This window comes from Colobus angolensis, unplaced genomic scaffold, assembly GCF_000951035.1.
Source record: "Colobus angolensis palliatus isolate OR3802 unplaced genomic scaffold, Cang.pa_1.0 Scaffold103, whole genome shotgun sequence".
Taxonomy (NCBI): domain Eukaryota; kingdom Metazoa; phylum Chordata; class Mammalia; order Primates; family Cercopithecidae; genus Colobus; species Colobus angolensis.
Genome location: NW_012111253.1, coordinates 6,520,160 through 6,530,297, shown reverse-complemented (window position 1 = coordinate 6,530,297; position 10,138 = coordinate 6,520,160). Strand labels below are relative to the sequence as shown.

The window sequence follows — 10,138 nt, the reverse complement described above, 5'->3', positions numbered from 1 at the left end:
GCCACTGCACTCCAGCCTAGGCGACAGATCGAGACTCCGTCTCAAAAAAAAAAAAAAAAAAAAAGAAATACAGTTGTACTTCATTTGAAAATAAAAATAAAGCATCTCTAAAAGCCTAGTTTCAGTGTGTGGGAAACGTGATTTGATATATAAAAATTCCATTCCCCCCCAGCTTTTAGGAAACATGTATAATACATAAAGTGAAATAAGTTTCTATAGAAAGAAGAACTCAACATTGACTATTGTTTTTTCAACATGGCAGCTATAATTCTGCATAAGAACCTTTCATGTGTAACTTTAGACTTTTGGAAATCTCAAAAGTTACCTGGAATGTTAACATCAGTATCACCTCTCTGTTTTTGCTCTTCCCTTTCTACAGTAAGTAAACTTTGTGGAAATATATTTTATTAATGTTTTCTGGCCAAGCACAGTGGCTCACACCTGTAATCCCAGCACTTTGGGAGGCCGAGGCAGGTGGATCGCTTGAGAGCAGGAGTTCAAGACCAACCTGGGCAACATGGTGAAACCCCATCTCTACAAAAAAATACAAAAGTTAGCCAGGCATGGTGGCACAGGCCTGTAGTCCCAGCTACTTGGGAGACTGAGATGGGAGGATCGCTTGAGCCTGAGAGGTTGAGACTGCAGAGAGCCGAGATTATGCCACTGCACTCCAGCCTGGGCAACAGAGTGAGACACTGTCTCAAAAAAATAGTAATAATGTTCTCATATTAGCAGATACCTAAACACACACAAGTTTTATCTTTCCAGAAAAATTCAAGAGTTAATATTTAAAATGTAGACTTAGACTACTTAGGTGATTTGATAAACTAGCTAAATGAGTGATTCTACATAGACCAGCAAAAGGCTGTGCTCACGTTCTAGTTCTTTATTAGCAGAATTAGTAATGATATACACTTACAAAATGCTTTACAATTCGCAAAGCACTTTCATGAATACATTATGACTTTTGCCAATCCTGTAAGATAAGTCCGTTTTAATATTCTTTTTTTTTTCTTTTTCTTTTTTTTTTTTTGAGACAGAGTTTCGCTTTTGTTGCCCAGGCTGGAGTGCAATGGCACAATCTTGGCTCACCGCAACCTCTGCCTCCCAGGTTCAAGCGATTCTCCTGCCTCAGCCTCCCAAGTAGCTGGGATTACAGGCATGCGCCACCACGCCTGGCTAACTTTTTGTATTTTTAGTAGAGACAGGGTTTCTCCATGTTGGTCAGGCTGATCTCAAACTCCTGACCTCAGGCAATCCACCCGCCTCGGCCTCCCAAAGTGCTGGGATTACAGGCATGAGCCACTGCGCCCGGCCCGTTTTCATATTCTTACTTTACAGATAAGAAGGCCTAGAGAGGTTAAATGATTTACTCCCAAATACCACATGTTCTCCCTTGTAAGTGGGAAGTAAGCTGTGGGTACACAGAGGCATGCAGAGTAGTATAATGGACACTAGAGACTCAGAATAGGGGAGGGTGGAGGGGCAAGGGATAGAAAATCACCTGTTGGGTACACCATAGACTACTCAGAAGACAGATTCACTAAAAGTCCACACTTCACTACTGTGCTGTTTATCCATGTAACCAAAAACCACTTGTACCCTTAAAGCTGTTTAAATAAAAAATAATAGTAAATATGATTTACTGAAGCAGTAACTCCCAACATTTTTCCACTCAACAGCCCTAAGGGATGTCATGCACTCAAATGGCAGTGATTTCCAACTAGGAATGAGGGGAGGCTATGCATATAGCTTAAAAGAGTCATATGTAGTTGATTCTGTTGTGTGGCCTGATGGATAATTACTATACAAAAGTAACACATTGTCACTGTTAAAACTAAAAGAGGGAAAAAAGATTTTAAAAAGAAAAATGACTCATAATCCTACCACCCAGGGATAATTAATGCTATTAACATTCTGGTGTATATGCAGTCTTTTATATCCATATTAACTTTTTTACCCAAAAATGAGATTATAATATACATTGATTTTAAACCTTTTTCATGTAATGAATCACAGACATCTTTTCATTCCACTAAACACCCTTCTACAACATCAATTTATAATAACTGCAGAATATTCCATTCTGTGTTGCATGTTTGAATTCAAGATGTAAGTGATTTCATATACTTTTCCAATTCCCAATTAGTGTTATTCTGGTATATGCATATGTAATTTATTTAAAGGAACCGGAAATAATTTAAAAGCTACCTCTCTTCTAGCCATCATCTCCTATATATTTGACTTAATGGATAATCCTTAAGATAGATAATTTGTTAAATAACTTATTTATATTTGTGTATTTGTTTTAATAATCTATTTTTTCATCTCTTTGCTTTAGGGTGCAGTACTAGCCGCTGTGTCAAGTCACAAATTCAACTCATTCTATGGGGATCCCCCTGAAGAGTTACCAGATTTCTCCGAAGACCCTACCTCCTCAGGTAATTGGATAATTCACTTATTCACCTGTGTGAGTCATTTGGTATTTACATCCATTCTTTCCTATTGTGAATAAACTTTTTCTGTGCATTTAGTTAAATCCTCCAACGGATTCTAAGGAAGTTTGTCAGCAACCAAGTCCTGTCTACATGTGTCTTGTTCCTTTTCATTTTAATACCAAAGTTGCTTTCTCCTGTGGCTCCAAAACCAACATTTCACTTTTTTTTCTTTTTACCTCAGTAATACTTCCTCCCCTTTCCACACTCTTGACCCAGCATTGCACTCCATCCAATCCGACATCCTAGTCAGTCTTTTGGGATCTTTCTGATTACCTTCTCTCTCAACAAAAACTTCTGATATAAGCTTTTCCCCAGGTCAGTTGTATTAGATCAGACTGTGGAGCAGCACTGCTTTGAATGGAATCTTTCAACGTAGAGCTGTCCTGTGGATTATCTCCTGAAACAGTTACCAAGTTCTTCTCCATATATAAAAATCTATAACACGGCCAGGCATGGTGGCTCACGCCTGTAATCCCAGCACTTTGGGAGGCCAAGGCAGGCAGATCACCTCAGGTCAGGAGTTCGAGACCAGCCTGGCCAACATGGCAAAACCCCGTCTCTGCAAAAATACAAAAAAAAAAAAAAAAAAATCTGTGACACATGCATACAAGTATCCAAGGTGGAAGAAAATAGAAGAGTTATTTGTTTTGATGAACTGTATATAGGTACCCCTGAAACAACCTGCCAGTGTTCACAAAATCATTTTATAAGCCAGTGCAGTGGTGTATGTGTGTAGTCATAGCTACTCAGGAGGCTGAGGCACCCGGCTCAGGAGGATCAACTGAGCTCAGGAGTTTGAGGATGCAGTGAGCTGTGATCACACCACTGCTCTCCAACCTGGACAACAAAATGAGACCTCGCCTCTTAAAAATTAAGAGATAAAAGGCTGGGCGCAATGGCTCACTCCTGTAATCCCAGCACTTTGGGAGGCCTAGATGGGCAGATCACAAGGTCAGGAGATCAAGACCATCCTGGCTAACACGGTGAAACCCTGTCTCTACTAAAAATACAAAAAAATTAGCCAGGCGTGGTGGGGGACGCCTGTAGTCCCAGCTACTCGGGAGGCTGAGGCAGGAGAATGACGTGAACCCAGGAGGCGGAGCTTGCAGTGAGCCGAGATCGCGCGGCTGCACTCCATCCTGGGCCACAGAGCGAGACTCCGTCTCAAAAAAAAAAAAAAAAATTAAGAGATTAAAAAAATAAAAAACGGAAACCGTTTTATAAAATGCTGAGATTTCCATCTTACCAGTGTGATATTCTCAAGGATCATTTACTAAAAGCCCATAGGGTCCTTTTATATGTATATGTAAATGTGTGTGTGCGTGTGTGTGTTCTAAATTTTTATTTATGCGTTTTTTATTTACTTAACTCTTGAATCATGTGTCCTTTGGCCTCAGCTTTTTTTCTTTCTTTCATTAGAGTCACTTCATATTTGTCATGTTTGATTTTGTGCTGACTTTGATTTTTGTACTCTGGTACTAGCTTCATCGATATTCATATATTACCACTGGGACTGAGGCCCTGGGCCCTTCCTAGAGCCTGAGGTGTTTGTCCCACAGCAATATAGGAAGAATAAATGTACTAATGCTTCTTCCCTATTGGTACTATGAGCATCTGTCAGTATTTATGCTTCTCCTCTCTTCTGTTTATACATGTGTGCACCTACACAATCACATACACACCCACAGAATTTCTTACCAATTAGTATGTGCTTGTACCTTGTGCAAAATGACAAGATCTTGAGGTGATGGATACATCATTATGCGTCATATGCCCATATCAAAATATCTCCTGTACCCCATAAATATATACTGTGTACCCACAAAAATTTAAAACTTTTTTTAAATGACAAGATCAAGTTTCCCATTCCAGCAGTTTTACAGTTCCTCATTTTGACCTTTACCAATTGGGATGTGAATCTTCCTCTTTTGAATGAAGGTGATTTCCAAAAACATTCAGAAATGGGAATCTTAGAGAAGAGACTCTGAGGAGGAAGCCTTGCCATTTTTCTCTTGTGCTGACTTGGTCATTATCCAGAGCCCTTCCCACAAGAAAGGCAGGGATCTGGTTGTGTTTATAGGTGTGGTCCCCAGTGCTGCTTATTGCTTCATGTCTCTCTTTTCTTCCACTCCATTTTGTTCCCTCCACCTATTACTTCTTTTGTTAGCTGAAACCTCTCTCTTCCCTCCTCACACTCAGATTACAGTGGACCCTATTTAAGGGGAGTGGATCCAGTAATGGTTTGTATTGTCATACTGTGGCTGTATGATATAATCACATGCTTATGAGATTTTAGGTCAAGATCTCTACTACCATTTTCATCTTTAGAAATGGGGCTAAAACCTGGGCATGGTGACTCATGCCTGTAATCCCAACACTTTGGGATGCCGAGGTGAGTGGATCACTTGAGCCCAGGGGTTCAAGACCAGCCTGGGCAACATAGTCAGACCCTGTCTCTACAAAATAAAAAAAAGCTAGCTGGACCATGTGCAGTGGCTCACACCTGTAATCCTAGCACTTTGGGAGGCCAAGGTGGGTGGATTGTTTGAGCTCAGGAGTTTCAGAACAGCCTGGGCAACATGACAAAACCCCATGTCTACCAAAAATACAAAAATTAACCAGGTGTGGTGGCATGTGCCTATTTGTCCCAGCTACTTGGAAGGCTGAAATGGGAAGATTGTTTGAGCCTGGGAGGCGGAGGTTGCAGTGAGCCGAGATGGCACCACTGCATTCCAGCCTAGGTGACAGAGCCAGACCCTGTCCCCCCAACAACAATAACAACAAAATTAGCTGGATGTGGTGGCACACACCTGTAGTCCTACCTTCTTGGGAGGCTGAGGCAGGAGGATCACTTGAGCCCAGGAGTTTGAGGCTGCAGTGAGCTATGATTTTGCCACTCCAGCCTGGACAACAGAACAAGACTCCGTCTCAAAAAAAAAAAAAAAGAAAAAAAGAAAGAAAGAACCAGGCATGACGGCCCATGCCTGTAATCCCAACAGTTTCAGAAGCCAAGGCAGGAGGATTGCTTGAGTCTAAGAGTTTGTGACCAGCCTGGGCAACATACAGAGACCCTCTACTTTGTAAGAAGTCAAAATATTAGCCAAACGTGGTAGCACACACCTGTGGTCCCAGCTACTAGGGAGGCTGAAGCGGGAGAATCACTTGAGCCCAAGAGGTCAAGGCTGCAGTAAGCTGTGAGTACATCACTGCACTCAAGCCTGCATGACAGAACAAAACCCTGTCTCAAAAAAAAGAAAAGGGGCCAGAAACAGTGGCTCATGCCTGTAATCCCAGTACTTTGGGAGGCCAAAGTGGGTGGATTACTTGAGGTCAGGAGTTCAAGACCAGCCTGGCCAACATGGTGAAACTCCCATCTCTACTAAAAATACAAAAATTAGCCAGGCATGGTGGCCACGTGCCTGTAATCCACCTGAGGCAAGAGAATTGCTTGAACCCAGGACATGGAGGTTGCAATGAGCCGAGATCGTGCCACTGCACTCCAGTCTGGGCGACAGAGCAAGACTCCATCTCAGAAAAAAAAAAGGAAAGGAAAATAAAAAGAGTAATACTCTATACATTTAGGAAAATATGAATATATAAAATAACAGTTTAAAAACTTGTCATCTAATGAAAAGTCAAACATGTTTAGGTATATTGTTTATGATGTAAAACAATTTTTCTGTAAATGATAATTTTCTATTTTGATTATTGAAATGCAAACATTATGCATTTACTAGAATTCATTTAATCTTATGATAAACTGTGTGTTGCTTGAAGTGAGGCTGGGCATGGTGGTTCAGGCCTGTAATCCCAATACTTTGGGAGGTGGAGGTGGGTGGATCACTTGAGGTCAGGAGTTCGAGGCCAGCCTGGCCAACATGGCAAAACCCCGTCTCTACTAAAAATAGAAAAATTAGCTGGGCATGATGACATGTGCCTGTAGTCCTTGCTTCCAGGAAGGGAGGGAGCTGGGCTGAGGTAGGAGGATCACTTGAGCCCAGGAGGCAGAGGTTGCAATGAGCTGAGATCGTGCCACTGTACTGCAGCCTGGGTGGTAGAGTGAGACCCCATCTCAAAAAAAAAAAAAAATTCAAAGTAGAAATATTCTTTTCTCATATTTCAAATCAAATAATTCAGAATCAGAACCCAGTGTTTGATGTCTGAAATCCCAAACAGTTCCAGTGATTGTACTCATGGAACATAAGGGCTCACTTTGGGGTCGGCTGGGGGACAGTGCTTCTGGTGGCTCATGTAGTGGGCCAAACTGTGGCTTCATAACCTGCCTGTTCTAAAATCATACTGTTTGTTGTTTGTCCATATGCTGCCTTCCTCCTAGGACTTCTAGCAGCAGAAAGTAGGTATCCCTTTGTTTTCCTTTAAGGTGTATCTTTTATGCAAAAGTGTTTGGCTTTGCATGGTTCGTAATCAGCTTGACTTTTTCCTTGGCTGTTTGTATGTGGATGTTTAAGTATTAATTTTAACACTGCCTAGTCATAAAACTAAAAATTGGATGTATTGATTTTTGAGGCGTTGTTACACAAACAATACTAACTTCTCACTTCTTTCATAAGAGGAAAAAAGGCAGTGTTAAAATTTCAACCGCACTTAATACTTCACATCTGAATTTCACATATGAATACATTAATTCTGGGGAAAGGGTAACATTTGTTTTATAGTTTGCTTTCAAGAAAACTTTCAGGGTAAGTGAATTTTTCTTTGACAATTACATCACCTATAAGTGGTCTTTATTGCTTCCTGTTATGGAGCCCATTTTCAGTTTATTTGGAGCTGTGAAACAAATTCTGAAATCTTGTCTCTTAACAACTTTTACCATCAGATAGAACATTTATAAGGAATAATGTAATGGCTAGATTTTAATTACAAAGGGGCATAATTTGAGTATGGGAGAAAGTTAAAATGTAAGAAATGTACACACAGTTGAGTACCTGTAAAACTGAGGCAATCTGAATAAGATGGGTGGATTGTATCAATGTCAGTATTCTGGTTATGATAATATACTATAGTTTTGTAAAATGTTACCAATGGGGGAACTGAGCAAAGAATACAAGGGATCTCTCTGTATTATTTCTTACGAATGCATGTGAATCTACAATTATCTCAATAAAAATTCTAATTAAAAAAAATAAACCTTTACTTCAAAGATAAATGAGGTAAAGCCTGGGTACTAATGATTGAATTCATTTTCACATTTTCTTACGTTAGTTATCTGTAGCTCAAATTGCAGCTGATTTAATATAAATCTCACAGTATATTAGTTACCTATTTTTACCTATTGTTGGGTAATGAATTACGTTAAAGCAGCAGTTGTCATCTCACAGTTTCTTTGGGTCAGGAATCTGGGCGTGGCTTAGCTGTGTGCCTCTGGCTCAAGATCTCTCCTGAGATTGTAGTGCAGTGCTGCTATCTCACCGGAAGGCACGACTGCAGGACGAATCCTCTTCCAAGCTCACTCACATGGTTGTTGCCAGGCTTCAGTTCCTCACTGGCTGTGGTCCTCTTCACAGGGCTGGCTGTTCACAGCATGGCAGCTCACTTCCCAGCACGAAACATAAAAGAGGGGGCAAAAGTGAGAGAGAGTGCCCAAGACTGAAGACACAGTCTTTACAGCCTAATCTCATAGTGACATCTTACCACTTCTGCTCTATTCTGTTCATTAGAAATGAGTCAGTAAGTCCAGCCTGCACTCCAGGGAAGGGGATTGATTACACAAGGGTGGAAATACCAGGAAACCAGGTTACTGGGGCCCATCTTAGAGACTGCCCACCACGTATAAATTAATAACTATTAAAATGTAAGATTCTTTCCATCTAGATTTAGCGTTCCTCTTTTTTTTTTTTTTTAATCAGCCAACCTGTCATGTTATTTGAGAATGAGCATCTTGAATGTATCAGTAGTGATTTTCCTTAGTTGTAAAGCTTTACACGAGTGGGTACTTAACAGCAGAATGTTATTAAAGTACTTTGAAAACTTTGTGCTCAAAAATGTTTCTGTTTGGAAGCATAGACTATTTTAATAATCATAATGGCATTAGAGATTATAACATCTATATGCTGACAGAATACATATGCAGTTTACTTCCTTTAATAAATTTCAAGGTATCTGTACCATAATCTACATATGGAGAATCTAAAGCATGTATCACCATATGTAAGTTTTCATAACTTGAGTTGGATATGGCACAGATGCTTATATCCAAAATATAGTTTCCATTACAGGATTCATTATTGCTTATAACTTGATTGATAACAAAGAATTTACTTTGTGCAGTGGGAATAAAAGGTATTGAACAGGGTGTGGTGATAGAGGGAAGAGATTGGCTGCAAAGGAACAAGAGAGAACTTTTTTGAAGTGATGACAGTGTACATTTAAATGGCGAATTTTAACTTAAAACACTATACCTTAGTAAGCAGATTTGAAAAAAAAAGTATTGTGCTTGCAAGGAGGGGCTTTGATTGAGTAGGTGATAATAATGTGTATGTGTAGTAATAAAATGTATTAATTGATCACTAATATAATAGGAAAGAAAAGGTATTGATTACTCTTAAAAGAAGCTAGGCTAGATTCAGATTCTAGATTTGCTCAGTGATGCTGAGTTTCATAGCTATACATTGTAAATTAAGAAATAAACACACACTGAGAAATTAATGTGTTATTTTGTGAAAATCTGAGAAGCAGGAATGGGATTTAATAATCTCAACTGTCATCCATCTGAAAAACCTAACTTGTGATTTTAAATAAGATGGCATACTGCCTTCCACTATTCCCTTTTAAAAATAGGAAATGTCCCTGCTTTTATCTTTATGTTTTATTTATGAATAAAGCTTGTACTATTTTTTAAAAAAAAGAAATACACACACAAATCTTTATTGAAACAATTACAGTGAAAACGTGGGTATATCAAAACTCATTGAATGGTACACTTAAGATTTGTATATTTCATTCTATGTAAATTTTGCCTCAGAGAGAAAAATAAACATTGCAATCTTTGCTGAAGTCTTTAAGGGTGAAGTCTACTAATGCTGGCCACTCTGCCATTTAATTTGAAATGAATGAAAAATACGTGAACTGATGGATAGATGGGTAGACATGTGATAAAGCAAATACAGCAAACTGTCAACATATGTAGATTCTAGGTCGTGGGCACGATTCTTTCAAACTTCCTGTATGTTTGAAGCTTTTCGTAGTAAAATGTAAGGGGAAAAACTTTTAAGACATACTCAGCCTACTTTAACACTGAGAACTTTTTAGTCTAAACATTTGACTGTTTATTTTTCTGTCCTCCACTTGGATTATTTTTACTTGGTCAACCTTTTTATGAGACTTCCACTCTTGTAATGAAATTATTCTGGACTCAAAGCTTTTATTGACCTTAAAAGCATATTCCTCTTTAAAGAAATAGACTTAGAAACATTTTTTAAACAGTTGACATATTTATGCTTTTTTTGACTATTATTTCATAATGGTAGCAGAAAACTTTTGAAAAACTTGTTTGTACTGGTGAGATTATTTGAAAAAGTAGAAGTGTTCAAAGTTAAAATGTGTAGGCCAGACATGGTGGCTCATGCCTTGCCAGCACTTTGAGAGTCTGGGATGGGAGGATTACTTGAGGCCAGGAGATT

General features: G+C 39.2%; 1 protein-coding gene across 4 annotated transcripts in view; it reads left to right on the top strand.

Moving 5' to 3' along the window:
• CASK (calcium/calmodulin-dependent serine protein kinase (MAGUK family)) overlaps positions 1 to 10,138 on the top strand; it is a 428,292-nt gene that overhangs the window by 319,829 nt on the left and 98,325 nt on the right. For 3 of the 4 annotated variants that reach the window (XM_011942504.1, XM_011942497.1, XM_011942488.1), the window contains exons 10-11: positions 2,342 to 2,441; positions 6,835 to 6,852. In XM_011942504.1, the coding sequence (XP_011797894.1) occupies positions 2,342 to 2,441; positions 6,835 to 6,852 (118 nt within the window). The remainder of the gene's footprint in view (positions 1 to 2,341; positions 2,442 to 6,834; positions 6,853 to 10,138) is intronic. The other variant, XM_011942514.1, reaches the window with a different exon arrangement.